This window comes from Canis lupus, chromosome 22 (genome assembly GCF_011100685.1).
Source record: "Canis lupus familiaris isolate Mischka breed German Shepherd chromosome 22, alternate assembly UU_Cfam_GSD_1.0, whole genome shotgun sequence".
Taxonomy (NCBI): domain Eukaryota; kingdom Metazoa; phylum Chordata; class Mammalia; order Carnivora; family Canidae; genus Canis; species Canis lupus.
This window is the reverse complement of record NC_049243.1, coordinates 21,961,694-21,989,349: the sequence shown is the minus strand read 5'-3', so window position 1 is coordinate 21,989,349 and position 27,656 is coordinate 21,961,694. Positions and strand designations below refer to the sequence as shown.

Here is a 27,656-nt window from a genome sequence, read left to right as displayed (position 1 = left end):
AGCCAGTTGGAACTTTCCCCATATTCTAGAATATCTTAACTCTAATAAATCATTAATTAAAGAGTTGCAAATTTTCACTCAATTTTTGATAGTGTACAATTTCCATAAGTGAGTTAAAATAAAAACATGAAACATTCAACTTACAAAAGCACATCTTAAAATTATGAATTTAATGGGTAGTGTTTGTTCTTAGTATACTACAAAAAAAATCTTGTTCTCTTGCTTTGTATAGGCTATTAATACTATGGTTCCAATTCAGGGTCTGTTTTAGAAAGCTTGCCAGGAAGACAAGTGTAATAAACCCTGAACTTATTCAAGAATTTGTCTAGAAAGATAATGTTCAAATAACTGGCACAGCCTTGAATTTTGAATACACTTTAAAGCACTCTAGATGTGGATCTCTAGATTTATTATCGGATTTCTTTGGCTAAAGGCTGACTTGAAGGTTGTTGTTAAAGACTACCATGCAGATAGTGAAGGCTAATATTATATTAAATATTTATTTTTGGAAAGATTTTTTCATGATATAAGGACATAGTCCTATTAATGGAAATTATATCCAGCCCAGATTTTTTAAAAATTATCTCTTTACTACAGAAATTTCAAAATATAGTTCTTGTTTTTTAAAAAAAAAAAAATTATTTATTTCTTCATGAAAAATACACACACACACACACACACAGAGGCAGAGAAACAGGCAGAGGGAGAAGCAGGCTCCCATTGGGGAGTCCCAAGAGAGACTTGATCCTGAAACCCTGGGATCATACCCTGAGCCGAAGGCAGATGTCAACCACTGAGCCACCCAGTCGTCCCTCAAAATATAATTCTTTTTTTTAAGATTTTTATTTTTTTATTTTTATTTTTTAAGATTTTTAAATTAATTAAAATTTTTAAAGATTTTATTTATTTATTTATTTAGTCATAGAGACACAGACTGAGAGAGAGAGGCAGAGACACAGGCAGAGGGAGAAGCAGGCCCCACGCAGGAAGCCCGACATGGGACTCGATCCTGGGACTCCAAGATCCCGCCCTGGGCCAAAGGCAGGCACTAAACCATTGAGCCACCCAGGGATCCCTCAAAATATAATTCTTGATAGAATTATTTTTCAGAAATATTTCACGCTAAACTCCAGGATGCATTTGTGTTAGACATTATACACATTAACTTAGTGTTGTATCTGTGGTTTATTTATAGCACATTTAAAACTTTATAAATAAGGGTGTCTTGGTGGCTCAGGCGGTAAGCATCTGCCTTTGGCTCATGTCATGATCCAGGGTCCTGGGTTTGAACCCTGTGCTGGGCTTCCTGCTTTGCCCTTTTCCCTCTGTTTGCTGCTTCCCCTCCTTGTGCTCTCTCTCTCTGTCAAGTGGATAAATAAAATCTTTTAAAAATTTTTATTAATATATGTTTTCACATACTTTATGTGGTTAAAAGTGAAATCTTTTAGAAAAATGTAATACTTGTACTATTATGTACATATTCTTTCATATACAAATATATGCAATCATTTCTATGAAAAAATATATGAGGGATCCCTGCGTGGCTCAGTGGTTTAGCGCCTGCCTTTGGCTCAGGGCCTGATCCTGGAGACCCAGGATCAAGTACCACATCGGGCTCCCTGCAGGGAGCCTGCCTCTCCCTCTTCCTGTCTCTGCCTCTCTCTCTCTCTCTCTCTGGGTGTCTCTCACGAATAAATAAGTAAAATCTTATCATAGGCTCATAGAACTTTTCTGTGCATTTTGATAGCTAATATCATTGTTTTCTAATATGTTGGGTTTAGCACTCTATTTGGTACTCTTTCAGAACTCCTGTTTCAGGGATTTTATTATACCGAATAAGGGAGTAAACTTAAAATAAACTACCAAAACCCCCAAAACAATTGCCTTGAATAAAAATAGAGGATGAATAATCCTGATCAACCCCAGTACTGAAAAGGTCTTTATTGTATTACTTGAAATATATTTGGACAGAAGTTAACATCTTTCTTAAGTGTATGCGGAGCTGCAAAGGCCTACATTGCCTGCATCATTTATTTAAATGCGTAATTAAGTTACAATGTGCAGTGTCGACTGGCATTAATAGGTCTTTGCTCAAGCAATATAACATGTAATCGTTTTGTAATTTGAAACCTTTCAATATATTATTGTTCTTATGAAATGGCTTTACAGAAAGGTAATAATACAAGAAGAGGGGCCAATGAAGAAATTTTAAAGTTCAGAACCTTAGTTAGAAGGCTTGGTGGTAATTGCTCATGAAAGAATTAACAGCCAAATGTGGGAAAATATATGGGCTTATTTATATATTTATTTACTTAGCAAAATTTTATTCAACCTGGGTACCCAGCGCTCTAGTACTGTGAGAAATCTTTGGCACACTGAATATTCAGTTCAAAGAGCATGTAGGCTCTGCTTTTGCATATTTAGAGGGAACTTGCTAAGGAACATTGACTTAGGGAGTTATTGTTTAACTCTTAATTGCATTGTCAAAAATTCTACAAGACTTCACAATTTTTTTCCTTTTCTTCTCTCTCTCATACTTTATTGAGAAAAGAAGGCAAAATCCAGCCCACTGTAGCCTTTTCAAAAACCTAATGATTACTTTTGGAATGTATCTCTGTCTTTATTTCTGCATTTGTGAATAGTCCCTTAAGAAAAACCTTCCAAGTCATTGCGTAAAAGGAAAATCAACTGAAAAAGCATTCTCAAGAAATGGACAATGTACAGAATTGCTAAAACTTTATAGTAACCAAATTTATTTATGGCAATAGATTGCTTTCAAATATCACACAAGCAATAACACATTGAAAAAAAACCCTATTTCTTGGTTATGGTACTTGTCACCTATACATTTTATTAAATTGTTAGAATTATCTGAAAAATGTCAGCCAGCCAATGATAGGAATTTTGGAATGGCATATAAGATATAAATTCCTAGGGATCCCTGGGTGGTGCAGTGGTTTGGCGCCTGCCTTTGGCCCAGGGCGCGATCCTGGAGACCCGGGATCGAATCCCACGTCGGGCTCCCGGTGCATGGAGCCTGCTTCTCCCTCTGCCTGTCTCTCTGCCTCATTCTCTCTCTCTCTCTGTATCACAAATAAATAAAAATTAAAAAAAAATTAAAAAAAAGATATAAATTCCTAAGCAAAGAAAAAAATAAAATGTCTCATCTGGTGCTTGGGTTTGTACCTCTTAATGAATTTCCTCAGACTTTAATTTCACATTTTTAATATTTTTTTCCATTTTTTTTAGTTCGGATTTTTTTACGATTATAATTTATTCCTTGTAACTTGACTGTTTTGGAACAAGTGGATTTCATTTAGTATATCATAATGTAGTAAATTGAGGTAAAGTTTCTACTAATGTTTGAATATGACCTACTTGCGACAACAAAATACACAATAAATTTTTTTTTTTAATTTTGATTTCACTTAATCACAGGAACTATAATTGAAGAAACCAAACTGGTCTACTGAATGGCCTGTGCCAAAGGACTAAAATATCATAATTTATTTTCTCATATATCCCACATGGAACAGTCAACTTTTTGCTGTTTGTTGAATAGTATGACTACGTCTATCTGGCTAGTCACTGAGCAAACCTGGATTAAAAATGAAAAGACTTGTTGGAATAGGAACAAAAAACTGCTATTAAGAAGGAGAGGAGAGGAAGTACCTTTGAGACATCAAGAAGGAAGAAGGAGAAATGATGTCTGTCTCTAGACTGAAAGGAGGTCTGGAATGGGGACTGTAAGAAGAGTGAAGGAAAACTAAAAAGAAAAAATGGCAAGGGTTATTTCATTTCAGGGGGTTCTGAAGTAGATCCTCATCATCTTGCTTACCAGGTGGTTTGCTGCTCTAGAAGAACCAAAGGTGAACTTAGCAGTCTCCTGGGTAGGGAAATGCTGCAGGACCCAGGAGTTGAACTGGATTATTTGTTCATATATATAGTAGGTAACTTCAAATTTATCCATTTAGGTAATATATTACTGTAAGAAACTTATTTCTTGCCATGAATTGTTAAGGTCCACTTGGAGAAGCAAAGCATGAAGACTTAAAACCACGGCGTTGTTTAATTTTTCTACTGCAAGTAGTCTCAATCCATGCAGCTAGTGTACCTTATTTTTGTGATAGCATCTGTGAGACAAAAATGCTAATTTGGGGATTCTAGGGGATACTAATTTTGCAATGAATTTGTCTGTCATGGAATAATAACAACAACGACAAAAACAAACAAGCAAGCAAAAAGAAAACAGCTACAAAGGAATTATCAATTAGAGAGTTAGAAGCCAAAACAATCTAGGTGACTACAAATCATTGTAAAGTCTTGCATTTATTCATTTATTCTTTTATTTCACTTAAAATTTTCACTTAAAATACCTAGTAATGTTGAAGGCATTGTATTATATACTTGTGATAAACTGTCAAGAAGAGGATCATGTTCCCTCGTGAAGTGAAAAAAAGTGAAACCATATTTAAAGGAAGTAGAGAAAGACATTTATGCTGTAGTACCATAGAAGGAAAAATTAGCATGTTCCTCACCTGGCTTTAGAGAAACTTCTATTTCTTTTTAAAAGAGATTTTATTTATTCATTTGAGAGAGAGAGAGAGAAAGAAAGCAGGAATGGAGGTGGGGTAGGGGCAGAAGGTGAGGACTAGCAGACTCCCTGCTGGGTGAGGAGCTTGATGCCCTCATACGCAGCTCAATCCCGGGATCTGGAGATCAGGACCTGAGCTGAAGTCAGGGACTCAACCCACTGAGCCACCCAGGTGCCCTAGAAAAACATTTTCACTGAGAAGGGGAGAATTGACCCTGAGCCAAATCAGAAGGCACCTAACACCCACATGATATCTTAATTTCTGAAGAAGCAAAATTTCAAGATTTTATGGCTTATAAAATTGTTTTACAACCATCATCAAAAATATTTTGAGTTTTAACAAGGCCATGCTAATCTTTTTTCCCCTATGTGCTTATTCATATTCAAGTATTTGAAAAATTTAGAGAAAGTAAAGAAAAATAAGGAAAATATCTCCCCAATACCCAGAATTAAAATATGCTAATATTTTGTGATATTTGTCTCCGATTTTTAAAGAAAAATACTCTTTGTCTTTTTAGAGGGAGGAGCAAAACAAGCAATTTTTTTTAAATGAACAGATTTCCTGTATATTGAAGATATCGTTGACATTCCTTTTGAATTCTTTGATGGTCCACCTTTGTTTCTCATTTTACTTAAGTAATCTCTACCTTGAAATTGATATGATTATTCTGGTCATGTGTATTTTATGATTTGGATAGGTACTCATATGGCATTTGGTTTAAAAAATTATTATACTGCCTTTTTATTTTAAATCAAAATACCTATTACTCAAGCTGAATACCTTTGTGTTCATTCACCACAGTTTGATGGGCATTTTAGTTTTGTTTTCAAATTATATTTAATGGTGGCAGAAAATATGCCAATGGAGAAGGGTATATAGAAGATATTAGAAGGCTGTTGATACAGGCTCAAGGCTTCCTGATTTCAAACACAGTAGGTTTCATGACAGTAAGTGATTGGAATACATTTTCAGAAATGGTAAGAATCTATACTATATATCTCCTAAGCTATAAATTTTCATCAGTTTCTAGAAATACTCTTTGAGGTAAGCATGTTTAGGTATGTTCTAAGAGTTCTTCCCTTGTCTGCTTATAAATAAAGAATTTCATGTGTCTATCTGAGGAAGTATTTTAGAGTCAGGAGCTAGTAGAAAACACCATCAGAAAACATACTTTCTGAGAAAGTACTTAGATTTCATTTTCCATATGTTTTGTAATTAAAAAGTTATTTTTACAACAACAACATGAATAGTTAAATGATTCCAGAAAGAGAACATGGAGGTGAAAAGAAAACCATGAGTGTGTGTGTCTAGAAGCCTAGTGACATAAATATGTCCAGAATAAAGGAGTCATCAGTTGTGTCAAGTGAGATGAGAACTGAGAATTGCTCTGTGAGCTACTAATGTGGAAATCATTGGTAGTTATGACAGCAGTTTCAGTGGAATGGAGATGGTGAAAACCTGACACATATGGGTCCTCCAAAGGAATGAATGAAGAGAAGTTCAAGACACCAAAAACAGACAGTTCTTTAAATTCATTTCTGTACATGTGAATTTCTTATTAACCTTAGAGCTCTTTTTAATCAGAAGTTTTAAGAATGTTTCATAATTTGTAAAAAGAATTCTTCACAAAAATACTTTCTTAAAATGGGTAGGAATAACATTTTCAATGGGAGTTTTTTTTTTTTAACAAGTGGAATTGTTTAATGAAACCTATAACATAAAAATACAAGGCTACTGCCTCTATAATGATTGCACAGAACTTATAACAGTGCCATTGATTTTTAGCAAACAACCTTGATTTTATAAGAAGGTAGTAGGAGGAGTAGAATAAAAAGGCATATTGTTGCTACTATAGGGTTTGATAGAAAATGTAAAGAACCCTCTTTTTAGCAAAGAAAACAGCTATGTCTTAGCTATGTTTATGTGATTTTTCATAAAACTTTTGTTGCTTTTGCTACTGTTGATACTTTTCTCTTACTATCATGGCTATGAAGTCCCTTTTTAGAAATTTGCCAAAAATGAAAAAGCTAATATTCATGACCATGAGGCAAGTTTGAGTAGGTATGATATCTCTTTTTCTTTCCTCCACCTCCCTCTCTCCCTCCCCCTTCCCTTTGACGACTTCTTCTCCTTCTTCTTCTTCTTCTTTTCTTCTTCTTCTTCTTTTCTTCTTCTTCTTCTTCTTCTTCTTCTTCTTCTTCTTCTTCTTCTTCTTCTTCTTCTCCTTCTCCTTCTCCTTCTCCTTCTCCTTCTCCTTCTTCTTGTTATTTCTGTAGGTAGTGAATGACAATTTCCCAAGAACTATAATGGGTGTTTTGGAGAAGCAAGACTTATCCACATATTAAAAGCGAGACTATTAATCATAGGTAGTGGAAAACATCAAATGGATTTTAAAGTATAAAACTAATGTATTTACAGTGATTTCCATTTAATATGATTGTTGTTATGAGCTCTGGACCTCTCAAGTGATTTGTCTGTAATGAGAAATCTGATTTAGCAAAATCATCTTAACCATAATTCATTATATAGTTATTCACATCAAATTTGGCAAACAAAAAAATTTAGTGGGTGAAATCTTGAGACATTTATAATAAATCTTCTTTCCATTTCAGGCTACAGCTCTCCCTGAAATAGAAACTTGTTAGAAAGGATTCATAGTGATTAAATTGTTTTGCACTTAAGAACTTGTTTCCTTAAGGTTTTGGCTATTTATAATATCTGATCTCAAAATATTGTTTATAGTTATTTTTAAATTTCTTTTCTATTTTTACCCCAAGCTCATAGATTTATAATCTCCAGAGGCTATTTACATCATAACACTAAAAATATTTAAAAAGTGAGGAAGGAAAAGTGGATTAAACTTTTCCTTTGATGCCATTTCCTGCTTTACAAACAGAGGCTGCTCTAGAATTAGACATAGGAGAGACTTAGGGTTGAGATCTTGTTGGGATGAAGGGACTGACTCAGGGGTCACAGTAATATTGCAAACACACTCAGTTTGCTTATATTTCTTTACTGAATATGAGAGAGAGGAAGGTGACTTAACACTTTGATACCACCAGAGTGGAGCGCTTACGTATCACATTATTTGATAATCCTGTCTTATGCGAAGCCCTATTCTGTAACTTCTCATCATTGGATCTGCTGTTAAATTTATTGCTCTAATAACTTCTCCCTATCCTCAAATTAATCCTCAAAGGGTCCACAATTAAATCACTGGCGAAATCCTTGTAGCTCACATAGTCACAAGAATTCATGTCTTCGAGCCTTTGCATATGCTATCTGTTCTGTTGTGAATGTGTGCTAACCACGATTCCCTTACTGGCTCATCTTTCTAGATTCTTCCCATTCATCAAACTCAGGAGTGTAGTCATTCTGTCTTCTTTGTCCCTAAGGAAACTGTGGATACATTTTCATGTGGCATTTTCACATATCGTGGTGGTTATTTCTATGTATGTAGTTTCACTGCTGTAGTATTATAGATCTTAAATGCCGTATCTTAACCAATAAAATCCTGACACATAGCATGCACTCAGTAAATATCTGATGATCAAATGAACAAACAAGCAGAACAGAATATCTGAATGAATGAGCAAATAAACAAAATCCTTAAGGGAAATGTGGCAGAGGAGAAATAGCCTGAGTTTTGTCACTTAGGAATGCTTTTGCTCGGCAAATCATTGCACAAAGGACACTGAATATATCTGAACCTCTGTCTTCCCCATCTGTTAAGGAAGGTTTATGTTTCTTCTCTCTGCAGAGGTTTCTGGTAGATGATACATAAAATCTTATATGTAAAGGTGTAAAGTATTATACAAACATAGGATTTTTTTTCACATTCAGAAGCATTATGATACAATCCTTAAAAAATAAAAAACCCTCCTAATATGTGACAGATTAATAAGGAAAAGGAAGAACAAATGCTAAAGAGCATGAGATCAGATTAAAAGAGGAGTGAAGCCAAAATTTGCTTTATTGTCCTGAGCACCAGACAAGGAAATGTTAACTCAGTGATTCTAAACTGGCTACACATCAGAATTACCTGGGTATTTAAACCATGTTTTTGCCTGAGCTCTAATCCATCTGGTGTGAGGTAGGGCTCAGTTACTGATATTTTTTTAAAGCTCCCCAGGTGATCCTAGTATATTGCCAGGCTGTGAGCCACTACCAGGCCATAGGACTTGAAATGTTTCTAGGGTGAAAAACTGCATAAGACATGAGATGTTTTAAAAAGATTGATCAACATGAATAGGTATGAAGAGAGACAAGGGATAGGAGTTGAATGATTAAAATGTCTAGGAGCATCACAGATGAAAATAACAGTTTTAAGGTCTAAGCTTTTATATTTAGAGATTTCTAGCAAGGGAAGCCTCTCCATTATTTGGAGAGATATACGAAAGATCCTTCATAATTAACAGTGAAGTTGTTCAGACAAACCAGGCACATTCCAAGAATTAAGCTGTCAGAGCAGCATTTTACAAAGTACACCTAGAAAGTACTTAGTTTGCAAGCAGAGGTTAAAATGACTATTGCTATTTATTTACTTACACATGAAAAGTTCCTAGAGGAGGTAAGTTTTGAACATGGCTGAAATGATACTGTTTGTACAGAGGACAGGAACAAAATATTTTTTTCATGAGAAAAAATTTCTAAAATGGTTTGGGCTTAAGTGTCATGCCTTCCTAGTCTGTCATATTGCTATTTCCCTTAAACTAACAATGAGATAACTAATTGATATACTTGAAATAGTAATACAGAGGATCCTAGAATTCTTTTTTGCTGCTCTTCTGTGTTTAAAATTATTTCAAAGTAAAAAGCCTAAAAGAATGTAATGTGTTTAAAAATATATTTAAATATAAGATAGGGTCTTGAGGTGAAAATACACTGAACTTGCACTAAACTCTAAAATTAATTTGCTTTTTAAAATGTCTTTGATACTCATTTTCTAACAGATTATTCCTTGGCATGGGCAAAGGAAAATTTCATTAGTTAATTGAAAATGTGCCATACCAGTTTGAAAAAATATCATCTTCCCTACTTATGTCATCCAAATCTGTTCATATGTTATAGTCTTATGAAAGAGGAAAGGTTATATACTAATGGTGAACTTTTTTTTGAAGGCTCTACAACATCTTTCATTAATGTAGAAGCCTTTAAAACTCCAATGTTATGGTTAATATAGGGCCAGACAGCAATATGTATAAATATTCCTTGCCTTGAATCTAATAAGAGATTTAGGAAAGAAGGTAGCAAGGATAAAAGGAAGCAAATAATATCTTATTTTCACATAAAAAAATATTGTGAAGAATATGGAAAACAACCATTTTAATATTTTCATGGAGAAAGATCAAGCCATAATTTAATGTCTTATATACCACAATTCACATCCTTTTCTAAGTGAATTATTTTAGTTAACCTGTTTCAAAAAATACTTGATATTTGGCACAGAAGAAAAGTGAAGTAATATTTTAAGACTTTAAACATTTAGTTTTTCACCTTTGTTTGCTTCAAATGTATCATTTATAAAAGCTGTGCATGTAATTTATAATATACGGAGTGTGGTCCCAGAAACCCGGGCAGGCAGCCCAACCTTGGGGAAGGGTATTTTATATGCCTAATTTTCCTCAACTGTAAGTGGAGATAATAATAATATCTATGTAGAGATGTGTATGATATATATCAAGCACTTGAATAATAACTCACACAAATAGTAGCACATGGAAGATTTAGCTACTAACATCATAAGCATAATCATATTGCTTTAAAAAAGACAGTGTAGAAATAAAAGAACTACATTTGAGATTTCTTTAGTTTTACTTAAAACATCTTGACAATTTGTTTATCCTGGGGACATTTTTAATCTCTTTTGGAAAAGGCTCCATGTTAATGCATGTTCCAGTGAGTGTAGACCCTAGTTCAAATGGTACTCCTTTAATTAGATTCTTAGCAAGCAACCATGTCTCTCAATAGACACTCTACATGTGGAGTAGTTTGTCACAATTATTTGGTAATCTCTTTCAGTGTAACTCACACAGCAAAAGTGACAATATTCCTGTCACTCCTCAGAAATGTCCCAGCTCTGCGGGTTTCCACATTCAGGAGAATGAAGAAAGCCATTACGAGGTATGCCGTATCTCTATAGAGACCATGTTAGAATTGAGCAATTTGCATTTTCCTAGTGATTTTATATAGCCTGACTTAACTATTATAAATATTTTCTTGCCATCCTCCTTTATGTTTATATTTTATACTAGTACTTCTTTAAACAACTGAAATAATTTTAGAACAAAAAGCAAATAATATTTTTCCTCTTTGGTAATAATCTAACTTAATATGATGTTCCTGTCATTGAATGCAAGGTGTTGATTATTACCTAGCTTTGGAGAAAATAATGAGTAACGTTCTTTTGGAGTTAAAGATTCTTAATTGAGTCATTTTTAGTAATTGAGCTGAAAGATACAAACATCTATTTGTTGAAAGACTGATTTGTTTCATTCCTTATACTTAAGGAAGATAAAAAAGACAATGTTGCTTAATATGAACAGGTTAACTGGAACTTCCATTAATCTTGTCCCTTTTTTCTGTCTTTTCTCAGCTTGATCCTTTATTTCCTTGTATATTTGGTTTTAAAATAAAAATTACTTTCCTTTTTTTTTTAAATGAGTCTATCCATTATAAAATGTAGAAGATCCATATTTTATTCTTTTTTTTCTTTTTTTATATTGGGAGGGCTATTCCAGCACCAATTATTCTAACATGACTGAATATAAGAATCTGTTATCTTTCTTTTAATTTATTAAAATTGTGGTATAAAACACATAACGTAACATTTACCATTTAATCATTTTAAAGTTACAGTTCAGTAATGTCAAGTGTGTTCACACTGTAAAATAGAAGATCAATTTTTTAAGGTCAATATTCTTAAGGAATTGTGTTTCAATAGTTAACTCTACTATTAATACACAGATATGTGTTTCATGTACACATGTTTCAGTCCTAACATGTAGATTGTAGCTAGACATATAATATGTATATGTATATATGCAAGTATGAGTGTGTTATTATGTACTCTATTTTCTCATTGAAGCTAGGTCCCCCCCCCCCCCATTTCCTTAAAGGTATTGAAAATATTTTAATTTGCAGTAGTAGTACAGAGTTTTTGCATTTGTTTTTGCCAAGTAAAGGAATCTACCATTTTCAAAACTCCTAGTAGTAATGTAGGTCAGAGAAACTACTTTAATAGAAATTTGATTGAGTAAGCAAACTCTTTTCTAACAAATTATTAATTGAGATGGAAAAAGGATAACGTGATATTTTAGACCGTTTTATGCCTAATGCTTCCTTTGCATTTTTTCTTTTTCTTTATGCAGATCTAAGTATTCAAACATCCTTCTAACCCTATAGCATATATTCTTCCTTATGTTCCACTTTTATTTTCTCTTGTTCTGCAAAATCTCAGTCACTTGACAGTTGAGAGAAGAACTATAATTTAACCCTTTGATTTTTCATCATTACTGTGTAATTTCAAGTGTATAGAACTGGAAATTTCTCTCATGAGTCACCCTTATTTCATCCAGTATAACACAATAATGGATCGAAGTGCTATAAAGCATTCTGTGAGATAGGGTTTCTGTATAAATGCTTAATATCTGTAGACCAATATCAACGGGGATAGTTTCCATAACCAGTTCCTTAAAAGTTATTAATCTAGTATTAACCATTCTTGAGAATTGATGAAAGGTGATTATAACCTACAAAATTGCTTCTTGTGCTATGCTGTTTTTTTCCTTTATATCAAATAATGTGGTAAGCCTGGTAAATATATTACTTTTTTTTTCACAATTTATATTTTCCCTCTTTATTTACCTTACTAAAGCAAAAAAAAAATGTTAGGTCTTTTAATCATAAAAAAATTAATTAAATAAAACTATACTGTCAAGGAGAAAGTCGTATTTTTTGTTAGCTGATGTTGATTAATATGAATCAAGTTATTATGTTATGACTTTAGATACAAAATGGAATGAAGGCTGTGTGACTAGCAAGCTTTTACTCATTTTTAAATTATCAGACTTTACCCATCATGCTTAACCTAGATATAACAATTATTGCTTACTTACAGAGAAATGTTAGCTATTGCGTAATTTTTTTGAATCAGACATTATCCCAAGCATTTCATGTGTATTACCAAATTTTGTCTAACTTAAAATGTTAAGATGTTATTGTATAACATCTTAGTATAAAACATGCTATAATTTCATCTACTATTGAGAAAAAATGCTGTTGATTAAACTCTGGGAAAGCTTATTTTTTATTTCTTTAGTATGTATTCTGCTTTGAGATATGTTAAAATAGAAGAAAGCTTACATATTAGAAGCATTTAATTCTGACAACAGGTCCATTATTATTATTCTAGTTCTACACATAGGGAAACTGAGACATACAGAAATTACATATTTGCTTGAATTCACACAAGTAGCAATGAATGGAACTGGAATATAACCACAGCAACCATAGTTTCAGAAACTACAATATTAACTACTTAAAGATAGTATTTAAGTAAAAAAAAATTCACGGGCTATTTGTGAGGGACCATAGAGATTATATATTCATACTACTGAAGCATAGCTTGATGACAAGAAAGATGGAGTAGCTTGCCCTAGGCCACAGAGCTGGCTAGTGATAACACTAGAATGAGATCTAGGTTTTCTGATCTTGGAGTGATCTAATGACTACTCCCAAACTGCATAAAAATTTTCCAACCAAATGTTAGAGAAAATAGTTCATATTTGAAATTTTTCTTAAATTGGATTTTAAATAAGGTATGGAATTTAAAGGAACTGTCACATTTAAGCTTTTTTTTTTCATCCTGGCAGGCCTTCTGTCATTGGATACACAAAGTGCCTTAATGGTTAAAATAGAAGCAAAGAAATGAATAAGTGCACATTGTTTTCATGCCATAAATGCATATTACCTTTACTAAGCATCTTTGATCTATAAATTTTATTGTCATTTCCCGTCTATTATGTTCAGTTCCCTTTACCCATGAAATAGTATGGGATGCAAGCAGATAGAGCTTTCAGTGTCTATATTCTGCAATCTGTAGGAAAATGTCTCATAGTTATTGGAATTCACACAAGACTGCATCTCAGTATGAGTAGCTGTTCCCTGTCACTGTTTTTGATGCTTGAGCTAAAGTATTTTTACAAAATGGTCTAGTGTTCAGTGTATGAATTTTTGAGATAAGACTTTTCCCTTGTAGCAATGAAATCCGAAAATCAATGTCAGATGGAAATCTTAGCTCTAAGAGTTAGGGAGATTGGTGGAAGAGTTTTAAAATAAGTATGAATTTCAGCCGCTAGACTTTGGAAATGTGGCAGTTATCGCAAGTGTGAAATTCATGGGTGCAGATGGTTGATCAAGATATCCCAGGGTGGACTACTACTATAAATCTCCCGACCAAAACCAAGAAAACAATTTTGATAAGGGAAATATTTCTGACCTTTTATGTAAATTTATAACACAGGTTTTGCTGGATTCACTGATACACAGAAGTTAAATTATCATTGGAATTTCGTGAACATTCCAATTGTGTCATTTGATGGAGATATTTAATAGAATAAAAATGTGTCAAATGAAGAGTTAAAGGAGCATGTGGGAAGAGAATAGAACTAAAATGTATTAGACTATTAAGATTATTATGTGTCTTGCGTTTCACACTTATAATCTCATTTAGGGCAATAGTTGTCCTTTTTAATTTTCTCACCATTAAAGATGAAGGTACAGGTTTACCTTGAGCTTGAGTTCCCTGACTTAAAACACTGAGAGTTAGGAGAACAAGGGTTCTCTGTGCTTGTAACTACAACTTAGAACTCTCTCTCCTACTTAAATTAATAATAACAAATGGAGTAACAGCAAAATGGTAATGTTCTCTGTGACTTTCTAATAAAAAGGGAAACATGTAAAGCCAAAACCCTTTTGCTTTTGTCTTACTTGATCTTGGTCTTTTCTTTTCTTTCTTTTTTTCTTTTTTTTTCTTATCTCTCTTCTCTTTTTCACCTATCACATAGTAACCTTACCTAACAGTCTGGATCTAAATAAATAGAATTTAATATGTGAATATTATGCCACATATTTATATTTTCCTGTTCTTGGTGTTTTATTTAGTTGTGCGACCCAAGCACATTTAACTTTCAATAAATAGGGATCCCTGGGTGGCGCAGCGGTTTGGCGCCTGCCTTTGGCCCAGGGCGCGATCCGGGAGACCCCGGATCGAATCCCACATCGGGCTCCCGGTGCATGGAGCCTGCTTCTCCCTCTGCCTGTCTCTCTCTCTCTCTCTCCCTCTCTCTGTGACTATCATAAATAAATAAATTAAAAAAAAAAAACTTTCAATAAATAAACATATTCAGCCCTTAGAATAGATATTACAGTTGATATCAGCCTTTAAGTTAAAATAATTAATAGGCAAATCATTTGGCAATAGTTCTTTATGTGTTACAATATTTGGGAGTAACATAGGTAATTTAAATTAATAGATTGTCACTAATAATAATAAATTAGTTCACAAGCCTGTTTATTTTCATTTTCTTTCTTCATAAGAAAAACCTTTTCAAAAACCCAAAGGTAAAAATATTTAAAATACACACACACACAGACACACACACACACACATACACACACATACATAATACCATATATATTTTGGGAATAATTCCTAATATATCAAAATATTTAAATTCTCAGTAACATATAGAATTATCCTCCAAAATGAAATAAATTAACAAAAATGATAAAAGCTCTATTACACCTCAGTCACTTACTGTGAAACATTGCATGTATTATAATCAGTAGAGAAAGTATGCTGGATGACAGACTCACTCACTCACTCAGCTGGATAAGAATTTATTCCTCGGGCAGCCCCGGTGGCTCAGCGGTTTAGCGCCCCCTTCAGCCCAGGGCGTGATCCTGGAGACCCCGGATCGAGTCCCACGTCGGGCTCCCTGCGTGGAGCCTGCTTCTCCCTCTGCCTGTGTCTGTGCCTTTCTCTCTGTGTGTTTCTCATGAATAATAAGTAAAATCTTAAAAAAAAAAAGAATTTATTCCTCTTCCATCTTTATCATAAAGGACCCAAATCTGCACTTCAGCAAAATAACAAAAAATACAAATCATGGGTAGCAGACTTGTTAGAGTTAAGTTCTCATATGTCCAGCTGGGAAAAGTCAAAGATCTTACATGCCATTTTATGTAAGATTGTCCTTGCAAACAGTTTCTAACAAATCCCGGGACAATCGCTCACTACCATTATAGACAGTATTTAATGACTGGTTGAAAACTCTTCTTGATATGTATTTATTATATGTGACTTATATAAGGATGAATTTTCCCTAAGTCTTTACATTTTTGACCACTTATTAGCCACCAAGTATATATGAATTTGAAACAAATTACTAAGAATTCAAAGAATTTATAGTACAAAAGGATATAAATACTATGTACATTCATGTCTAATGCCTATGTATATTTTCTAGAAACATATGGATATTTTATTTCACATTATTGAACTTGTTTAAAAATTGTAGGAGGTATCAACAATGTGGTAAAATATAAAAATATGCCTATTTGACCAACTCTGTACAAATCTCTGCCTTTTGAGGTAGTTTGATTTGATTTTTTAAATGGAACCGTAAGTACATCCCCTAAACAGAGATTTAAAATGGAACCATAAATAAATCCCCTAAACATCCCCCAGATAAACAGAGATTGGGTGCTAGATATTCCCTCCTTTGTTACTTGTCCATAGACATGATATTGAGACTGTTCTTTGGAGGGGAAACAAATTACCCATTTTCCCTTTGTTGGCCTTTTCCATAATTATGCTGAAACCAATCTATGAATCCTAAATTAACAATCCCTTCCTGCCTGCCTTCTACAAATATTCATCTAGCAAATATATATCAGAGATGCTGTTATGTGATATGCTGAGTACATCATGCTGAGAAGGTACACATGCTTCTCTGTGTCTCAGATTTTATAGGGGATATACTCTTATAGTCAATAAGTTACCATAAAGAGCAAGCAGTGCTACAAATAGGTTCAAGATTCAGGAACACACAACAGGAACCAATTTAACCTAGTAGAGGAAAAATATAATAATGTTAATATAAGACTTGAAGAAATCTACCAGGTGAATAATCAGGAGTGATGTGATCACTGTGGTTGTAGGTAAATGAGAATGTTTCTCAAGAAGACTGCATGTGTGAAGCTGGGTGTTAGAGGAAGTCATCACAGGTTTGAGAAAAGTTCCACTGATTATTTCTCTTCTCAATTCAGAGCTCTTTCCTGGCTCTATTATCAAGAGATGCTATCTACATACACTTAATTATGAAGAACAATGACTATAAAATGTTTCTCTCTTTTTTTTTTTTTTTTTATAAAATGTTTCTCAATTCGTGTTCAATATTGTTGGTTTAAAAACTTCTAAACAGGGATCCCTGGGTGGCTCAGTGGTTGAGCACCTGTCTTTGGCCAAGGGCGTGATCCTGGAGTCCCGGGATCAAGATCCACATCAGGCTGCCTGCATGGACCCTGCTTCTCTCTCTGCCTATGTTTCTGCCTCTCTCTCTGTGTCTCTCATGAATAAATAAATAAAATCATAAATAAATAAATAAATAAATAAATAAATAAATAAATAAATACTTCTAACAATCGTGAACTCGAATATGAATATTTATTAATGTTTTGCCAAAGATTAAGATTTTTAAATGAATTTTATATATAATACATCCTATATATGAATATATGTAATCGATGTGATTTAAGGTTGCATCTATATGTGAATGTGCAAATCTGATTTTATTTATGAGAATTCATTTTTTTTATTTATTTTTTTTTTATTTATGAGAATTCATAGCCCCCTATTATTAAAGAGAGCGCACATTAGTGTTTTCTAGAAACTAAGTAAATATACGTGATCAATGGAATTGTTCCATTAGAGATTCATGGGGAACTTTTCAGTTTGATTCCCTGTATTCCAGCAACAACTATAAATAAGATACTGGATTTTCCACTAGCTAAGATTTTTTTCAATTACTTAACTCTGTTTAAAGGATGGCTATCACCCTCTTTTACTTTTTGTTATGTATGTTCTGCGAATTTCTTCTTTACCATAGGACAAGTGGCCTTGGGTTTATTCATGGGAAGAGCCACATTTGACAGATTTGCTGATGGTGTCAGTGGTGGTTGCATGCCTGATGGACAGCACCAAACCTTGCTGTGGCCCAACTCCTGCTAATTAGTTGTTTGAAGCCACTCTGTGTGCCACAGACACAGGCTTATCAGCCAAAGACATCTTTGCCTTTCAGAATGACAGGTGTGATGCAGCTGTTTGTGGAGAGAATGGAGTGTACAAAGAGAGAGGAGAAGAGCCTTTCAAACAAGTGACAACCACAGTACCTTTCACTGAGGGATCCTGAAAATATAACAAAACAGCCAAAAGGTAGAATACAAAAAGATACAAATCAATATCTGTTATATCAGCATGGAAACCACACATAAAATGACAATAAATAACATCAGACTATGAGAATGAGAGAAAAATATACCTCTCACAGTACTTTATAAATCAACTGAAGTTACATGTCATGATTAACACAGGTCAGGCATTTGTTTATAGAATTAACATAGATGTGTGGAGTTTTCAGAAGGTTCTGCGTATATCTGTGGAAACTCATAAGGAGGCCTGCCAGAAAGCCTAGTATTTAAAGTCCTATAGAGTATTTGATCATAAATAATTTTTGGGATGCTAAGTATCTCAAGATATTGAAGACACATCGGGAAGAGTAACGATAATACAAATATATGTGAGAAGAGTATAGAAATGGAAAAGATAAAAAAAAAGAGAAAGTGTTAACATTTTTTTTGAAAATTAAAATATTGAAATGATAATGAATGAAATTTTCTTCTTCTCTGTGATGATTATGAACTATGAGATTTCTTCCTAACTACCATTGAAAGGATTCGGAAATCTAATGGAAAGTCAAAAGATCCATTGTTAGAAGTGCACATTGGCAAATTAAATAAATACCTTTCACAAAAGCATTCATATTATAATATACTCATTCTGATTTTTAAATATCCAAGAACCAATGTGTTTACAGATGATATTTAATATTTTATAAAACAGTTTTAATTGTGCTTATACATTATAGGGTTTATAAGTATGTTCTAAATTATTATTTAAGCTGCAGAAATTCTGATAATAAGAAACTTCAAATTTGAAATGGGTTTTTGGATATTTGTGTTGGTTTTATATATTTATATAACATAAATATTATAATTATTATACTCTATAAACATATATAATAATTATTTCAGAGGGCATAAGAGATGTTATTTGTGTATCACCAAATTCTGGAAAGAATGGAGGTAGAATTACAGCTAGTCTTCTTATCTGTTCTATAGTATATAAAACTGTAGATATAAATATAAGAATGTTTTACCTATTTAAAGGGCTTGAGGGGCACCTGGATTGCTCACTAGGCTAAGCTAAGTGTCTGCCTTTGGCTCAGGTCATGATTCCAGCGGCCTGGGATAGAGCTCCCAGTCAAGCTCCCTGCTCAGCAGGGAATTTGCTTCCTTCCCCTCCCGCCCCCACAACTCTTGCACTCTTGCTCTCTCTCTCTCAAATAAATACAATTTTTTTAAAGACTTTATTTATTTATTCGTGAAAGACACAGAGAGAGAGGCAGAGACACAGGCAGAGGGAGAAGCAGACTCCATGCAAGGAGCCTGATGTGGGACTCAATCCCTGGACTCCAGGATCACTCCCTGGGCCGAAGGCAGGCGCCAAACAGCTGAGCCACCCAGGCTTCCCTCAAATAAATAAAATCTTTAAAAAAAAGTCTTGAGACACACTTGTCAATTAAGTAGAAAAATGATACAGATAATATAAACTACATAATCCCTATTTTAACTTGATTTTAGTTTTTATTTTAACATTATATACTTTTGAGTTTAAAAATGCTAAAATTTCTAAAGTGTCATAGAATCACTCTAATTATTGAGGAGTGGTTACCTAGATTAATTTATTTCCTTTAGTTAGTTCCAGGGAACAGAAGTGTTAGAATTTATGTGTATCTGTTACAAGTACTAAATATAATGAAATCTTAAAAAAGAATAGATTAAGTAAATACCTTCTCTTTAAATGCCATTTATTTCTTCAATTTTGGAATTATTGGAAACCTCGATTGTTTGGTATCTACAGCATAGTATATGTGAGAGAGATTCTGGAGCCATAACCACCAGGATATCCACATTAATTAAGCAGGTCAGGAATAGGGAAAAGTCATTATATACTTAATACTTTCCTAATATACTTTAATTTTTCAATATGTCACCCACATGTTTGCATCTTAAAATTGGAATGAAGGTGAGGAGACTGCCATGACATTCAAATATTTTTTAGAAATCTGTTCTCTAGCTATGGAATATAGAAATTCCTTGATGCCCAGGAGTCAGAATCTCCCAAATAATTCTACTCACTGTCAGTTAAAGATGAAAAAGGAAGCCAAAACTAATTAACTAACTAACCAACAAAACCCATAACACATATAGATTTGACAATTAATTCTAAAATAATGAAATTTGTATATTTAAAATATGAGTTTAGCCCACATCTAAGAACAGGAATTTTCTTTAAAAATACACTTTTAGGGAGAAGTTTTATACTTTTTTCAAATTGGATCTTATAGCCTTCTATATAATATTCCTATTCTTTTGCTACATAGTTATTCCCATGTTTTTGTGAGGAGGTTAACCTGCTTTAAAATATACTTTCTGGCTGAATTATCTCAATTTTGACTTAAATGGATATTTAGGACGTGATATCTGTTTAGAACAAATGAACAGTATAAAATATCAACAAATTTCATACTGATACTTAACTTTAAGCAATTTGTAGATATGCATATTACCAAAATTTTATACGAGATTTGGTATTGTTTTTAAAGAAATGGCTGGATTGTTTATTCACTTATTGGCATAGTAATTATATGAGAAGTTTTCTGGCCAAAACCATGGAAAAACCTCTATTCAACCTGGAAAGGAAAAGGAAGGAACTTTAGGGTGAATCTAATCTTGATTCAGAATATAACTGGAAAACAGGACACGTACTCTATTAAGACAAATATGGATATAATAAGGAAAGCCAAATTTAAAATCAAAAAGGATTGAAAACAGATCAATCATGGCACTATAAAGTGTAACACTATGCAGCAATGAAAAGAAGAAACCATGGATACATGCAATAACTTGGTGGATGAGTATCATGCTAAGTGAAAGAGAAAAAACATATAAAAGGTTACATATTGTATGATTTAATTTCTGTGACATTTTGGAAAAGGTAAAACTATAGAGACAGAACTTAGGTCTGTGGTTGCCAGGAGTTGGGGCTTCAGGGGCTCAGAGGAAGTTCTTAGAGGGTTGAAGATGTTCTATCTATAATTTGACTGTAGTTGTAAGACATGAAAAAATTGCAGTGGCTGGAGTTAAATCAGCAAAGGAGAGTTTTTTTTAGGACTGTAGTTAGGAGAGAAATGAACTCAACTCCTTTGAAATAAATGTAGGAGAGTTTTTTAGCGCTGGAGTGAGCTAGTGGGAAAAGATTGGAGGACATTAAGAGGGAGGTTGGTCAATGTGATTAGGGCTGACTTTCTGATTGGCAATTAGCCAAGCTGGGCTTCTCCCCTCTCACAGAGACTAGCAGATGCAGAAGTGATTTTTTTTTTTTTTTGATGTATGCATTTCAAAGGGATAACTACTACAAGAAAGACATTCCAGAGATGTGACACTGACAAGAGCTGGGAAGAGTTATATCTCAAAAGGGCATAGGCAGTATTTACAGTTGCCAGTTTTGGTTTCTGTTTTTAAGTAAATGCTCTAAGAAGAGAGAGGCCCAGTGACCTAGAGTGAGGAAGAAGCCTGTCTCAAATGGAGTCAAGCTGAGGGAGCATTAAGAGCATTTTAGGTTCCCATATTGTGTGTGTCAGAACTTTACTCCTAAATGGGTGACTTTCACTGTCTGCAAATTATTCCATGGTATGTTTAAAAAAAAAAAAAAAAAAAAGCAACAACAACAACAACAACAAAAAACCTGACCAAAATCGAATACAGCTGGGAAAAATATCCTCCTTGGTGTAGATTGAAAGCAGTAGAATCATGATGCCATAGACAAAGGGGAAAAATGAGATTATAACCCCACAGGGAATAAGTCCCTTTCTCTTCCATATATGGAACATCTGACATCTTTCATTAGTGACATGATAATTCATAGAACGTAATATATACACCAGACGGCAGGTCTCTGTGGAGAAATACAAAATAGAGACCCTAGCTGCTATAGATAAATTACGGTTGCTTGCTTATCTTTCTGTTTACTGGATTGTTAAGAAAAACAAGAAGTTGTTATCCAGAGGAGCATGTTTGATTAAAATCAATACACTTATATATCCACATGCTATGCCGCACTCACTATTCCAACTTCATAGAATTGAAGCAACCATACTATTCTTTCCACAACAACTGATGTACACACTAATGGTGAAAAGCATCTCAGCAGGAGTGAGCTTCGCTTTTTGTCCTGTGCCTCTTTCTCAGAATGCAGTAGTCTAGTGGCAGCAAAGAAAAGAGAGTTTCTGCATGTTGACTCCTATCCTTCTGAATGCTTTATTTTAATTCCAGAACCAGAGTGTCTACTCTCCCCACAGTGGCAATTGGAGGGCAAAGATCTTGTTTTCACATAGGTGACAAAGGGCCGGGGGCACAAGGGACCAGGATCTCCAGAGGACAGCTTGTTAACAGGATTCACCAGTCCCTCTCCCTCCACCCTTTAGTCGATTCATTGAAAATACAAAAGGCTCATTTAGCAGCACCCTTAGGCATATGCATCACAGAACCAGTCAACACAAATATTTCCTCTCTGAGGCTCCCTCGTGACCTTGAGAAGTGTGGCCAAGGACTTAGAGGATGGAACAGACAGTAGGTTTCGTGATAAACCAAAAAATTATGCTCTGCTGCATGATGAAGAGAAATAAAAGGGAGAGAGCTAGATATATGTTTAGTTTAAATAAGGCTCGATAAATTCTATAATGCTTTGTGCGGCCTTGGCTCCAGATCAGAGGTACTCAGCCTGCACAGTAATCAGGACTTTCTCAATAAACCTCAGCCTGTTATGGTTCTTACCACATTTACTTTCTCAATATGATAGTACTTTACAGCTATCTACTCGATTATGGCCAGAGTTCCTAGCAGTTATTGATAACCATACCGTAGACTTTATATCTCAACCAGCACAGGCAGGAGGAAGGCAATCAGCACAGTGAATTTCCTAACCTGGATCTATCTTCCTGAAACGCGAAGATGATGACTCAGTTCTACAATTGAGCTTGTGATTCTCACTGTGGCGAAACTTCTTATGTCATTTTTATTTTTAGCTCTTTGGCACGATTATAGAGAAGTATTGTAGGAAAATCACAGCTTCCATAAGGAGGAGCCCTGACTGCTTTTAAGAGGTTCTACATGTTGGGAAAACTCATAAAACCTGTGTAGTGCATTTCTTGGTGGGGAAATGCAGATAAAAATGTGTTTACTAAAAGAATGAAGCAAGATTGCTAGACAGTTTCAGTTTATCTTTCCCATTCTCGATCCTCTCTTTCTGAACCCTGCCTTGTATTTCCTTTGCCGGAGCGGCTATCAAAAATCCACTCTTCTAAGGCTTCCCTTTCTTCAAAAATCACCTCTCTTAAATTCAAGGGTCCATTTCCTGCGTGTGCAGCATAACTAAGTTGCGTGAACTGTAGTTGATGAGAATGACAATTTTGAGTAACTACCACCTCCCTCTCACTCAGATGCAGGTGAGTAAAATGAATTCGTTTAATAGAAAGCCAGAGGTGTTTGCAAAAGCTGAATTCAGTAAGACCGTGTCATAGTGATTTGATACGTCAGAGTGACTTCAATACCACAAAATATGGGGCCAGAATTTTGGATCGCCATCTCTGCAACGTAATGTATGGTTATTATCCACGTTATGTATGCAATCAGTCCTTTACTAAAAGCAGTGTTATGGCTTTTATGTCTGCAACAACATAATTTTTGATATTCTTGTTATGTAGAAAAATGACATTTAGATTTTACAATTTGGGATTTTAGTAATTTTAGCTATATGGGTAAGCTTTGATTTCTAAGCCAGTGTCTAGTACACTTCAAATACCAGACTTGATGTGAAATAATGATATGAATGCAAGATCTAGGTAATATTTTATAACAGCTGTTACTTAATGGTCACTTCTGATGGTTTGTTAGTAACTAGCATATTAGTATTACTGTTACTAGTGCTAAAGTATAGTGATATCCAGTAATAAGAGTGCTCTTAATGATTTTATATTATTATGAGTGCTTGCTATTTATGAGGGTACTCTACAGCTACCAATCAGTACATTCCTTATTTGCAAGTTTCAAATGCTTTTATTAACATCTCCCTTTTATATAAATATTCTCATGCTTCCTTTTCTACTTTATCTTTGCTAAAAAGTATCTGCTGTAGAAAATAGAACGTAGCTTTTTTTTTTTTCCCCCATGACAGAATGCACATCTCCGTTTTTAATGCATGAGCAGGCGGTTTGGTTCATTAAGCTCAGTGGCACCGATAGTAAACTAAAGAGGAATGAAAGGAAGAGGAACTGAAATACCATCATCCCACTAATGATACTGAAACTGCTCAGCTTTATTGGGAGACTGCCCAGACATCCACTAATAGAAGGCATGGTCCAGGATGTGAACTTGGTGTTGGAGTGCCAAAACCACAAATCTAGAAAAAAATAAAAAAAGCATTACCTAGAAGAATGTCTGGAACAATTTAAGGAATTGTCCAGAATTATGGTGTGTGTGTGTGTGTGTGTGTGTGTATTACTATATTTGTTGGTGGATGAATTAGAGAGAATGAGAGAGAGGGCATACGCACAACATGATAGAACAAAATGGAAGTGGGAAATATCCATTTACCTCAAGATTGTATTGAAATAAGGATAACAGTTGAATCACAGGGATATATGTATCTCAGGATGCATGAATTGGAGAATATCCAGATAGCTTGGTGTCACTTTTTGAGTTAAAAAATGTAGCTTCAGAATGTTAAGTAATTTCTGATAAATGCGCATTTTCTTAAGAAGAGACTGGAAATACATGGCTCTTCAGATACCCATACACTTCCATATCACAGTATTTACTAACACTCAGTTATAATAATTAACACTATGATTTCTTTTATAAATGAATATTATTGTTCCCAGTTCACCCCTGCACATGAGGAAGTATTCAGAATGTGCCCTTTGAAATGAGGGAAGAAAACAGATTCTCTGTTCGAATTGGGCTTATGCCCAGTTCGAACAGAGAATCACTCAGCTGGGGATGGCAGCTTTCGTGGCCTCTGGCTAACACAAACCCCTCAGTGGCTTTTCACAGCCACTTAGAATCAAGTCCCAGTAGGCTCCAAGTGGAAGCTGCAGCTGTGGACACTGGGGAATCACCTATGTGGCCCTCAGCACATGCTCATAGGTCCCTTTCTGATATCAGTTCTGCTTATGTTTTTGTAAAGATGGTCGGATGGCAGATAAAGAAGGGACATTCACCCACTTTCCCCTTCCTATTTGATAAACCCTCAAGGAGAGATAAATCTTTTGGAGATTGCTCAGGTATGCTCTGAAAAACACAGATCAGAGATTGGGCTCAGTGACATCTTTGCTCTTCAAAAAACACAGAACTAATCATAGAAGTCCCTTCTTTAATGTTCCAACAAAGGCAAATGAGTCACAGAACAGAGATATTAAGAAGACCAGGTTTGATAATTGTACCTGAGTTCATCCTGAACATTTAAACGTGGTAGGGGAATCCACCCATGGTTAAAACTTGTCCTGCTGGAGACTTCACTGAGAGCAAATGGTATATTTTACAATGCCAAGAGGATCCCTCCTATAGGGGAAGGACATGGAACATATGGAAGAAATGGAAAAAGTCCAGCAAGATATCCTTAAATAGAAATGAGTTTTTAGATAAAGAAAAGACTTTCATGAGAAAGAAATACCAGCTCTTTCTGGGTCCCAGGTGTTTATAACCCAGCAGAAATCTCCATTTACTATTATAGGATATAAAAAATTATGTTATTCCAATTCCTCCAATTTGTTTCATTTTTTTTATTCCCATACTCTTCAAAGTAACAAAAGAGAAATTAAGTATTCTTACAGGGACTAAAAGACCTTGATAAAACTAAAAACATCTTAGAGTTCAGTAACATCAACTGGTGAACTGGAATATTAGCTGGTTTGGCAATATAAAAGCAAAATCCTGATTTTCACTGCAACCCTCTTTCTCTTTCTTACCAGTTTTCTCTCCATTCAATGTTGAGTCCAGGAACTTCATATTTTTAAAAGATATCCAGTAAAAGAAACATCTTGGACCTTAATCAAAGCAAATTCTTCAAGATATCATACACTATTGTTATATAATATTATGGCTCAAAAGTGAATAAGTCCATTTAATTCAGAATAGCCTAGGTAACTAAGTACATTCTTTTGATATTCAGTTTAACATACAAATATTAATATATTGCTTATCTATAATATGCAATATTTTCCTAGGCACTTCAGGGATAAGCAGTTCTTGAGTTCTACACCCAAGGTTTCTAGAGTGCACAGATCCTACGTACACATTAATAGTGCAACCCTTGTTACTGTCTGTGTGTTGGGCACACCAGCTGGAAGAAGGTTGGGCAGTGAGAAAGATTCAGGCTGACATACCAAAGAATGACTCTTGAAAGAGGTGGGTTCCAGAAGAGCATTTGAGAACAGTAGAAGAGCTATTAGGAGATTAGAGTACTAATCAGGAAAGAAAATAAGAGCAGTGGAGTTTAGATGAATGAGGTAGCAAAATAAGGGGTAGAGGATGGGAAATTTTATGGTACATCATGGTATAGAGAGTGTACTATCAGGAAGGGTACATTTTTACCCTTGATCCTACTATCAAGAGGAATACATTTTTACTGTTGGCAAAGAGGCCAAGAATGGTAGAGAGTTACAGTTTGATCAAATATATTGCTGATGTGAATTTGTAAACCAGAAATAATATCATGGCACTAAAGATTTAGTGAGATACACAGCAATAGAATTCAAGATTATAAATGTCTTTTAAAAATGTTTTTGAGAGAAACAATACTTAGTCTTTCTCTCTCTCTCTCTCTCTCTCCCTCTCTCTCTCTCTCTGTGATTTACAAAGCTTCCAGTAAAGGAATTTTTTTCCATTCAGGTAGTAATGTTTTGGGAGGTGGAAAAGAAGGGGAAACAGAGAGGAAAAAACATTTTTATTAATAACATTGATGTGGCATATGCCCTTTATTTTCACTTTTTCTTCAAAAGCATGCCTTCTATTTGATGACCTACAATAGTATAAACTTGATCAGTCTATAAGAGCACTTATTTTATAAATGGTCTGGTCAACTATCAACATAATATTACCTAATAAAAATATTATAATGAGGCAAAAGCCAGGTTAGCTTTGGGATTCTTTTCTTATGCTAATTCTTTTACTTTTTCCCCTCAAGTGAGCATAACCACCACTGACCCACTCTCCCAGCACACACCCATAGAAAATCAGCCTAATTCCTGAGATCCTTTCAGTATTGCAGACATTTTAGATTGTCTGTTGAGTGCAGGACACGTAAATTAAGAATGAGAGACAAGCGTACACTGAGGGACAAGCATAAAATAAATAACAATGATATGATACCTACTGTATTATTGCAGGTGCTGTGAGAATACAGAGAAGAAACCATTAGATTCTGATAGAAGCCACATGAAAGAACCAGTAGAGTGTGATATTTAAGATCTATCTTCTAGGCTGAAGCCTGTATTTGTTGGTGCAAGACTCTAGTGCTTTTCCTGCCTAGGTCATGGAAGCCCATACAGAAAAAGGGACCAGAAACTCAAAAGTGGTTTGGAATGTCAAGCACCCTACATG

The 27,656-nt window shown here is 34.5% G+C and overlaps 1 protein-coding gene across 4 annotated transcripts in view; it reads left to right on the top strand.

Moving 5' to 3' along the window:
* PCDH9 (protocadherin 9) overlaps nt 1-27,656 on the top strand; it is an 894,356-nt gene that overhangs the window by 324,193 nt on the left and 542,507 nt on the right. For 2 of the 4 annotated variants that reach the window (XM_038569713.1, XM_038569711.1), the window contains exon 3: nt 10,617-10,718. The exons of the other annotated variants lie outside the window; for them this stretch is intronic. In XM_038569713.1, the coding sequence (XP_038425641.1) occupies nt 10,617-10,718 (102 nt within the window). The remainder of the gene's footprint in view (nt 1-10,616; nt 10,719-27,656) is intronic. 4 annotated transcript variants of the gene reach the window in all.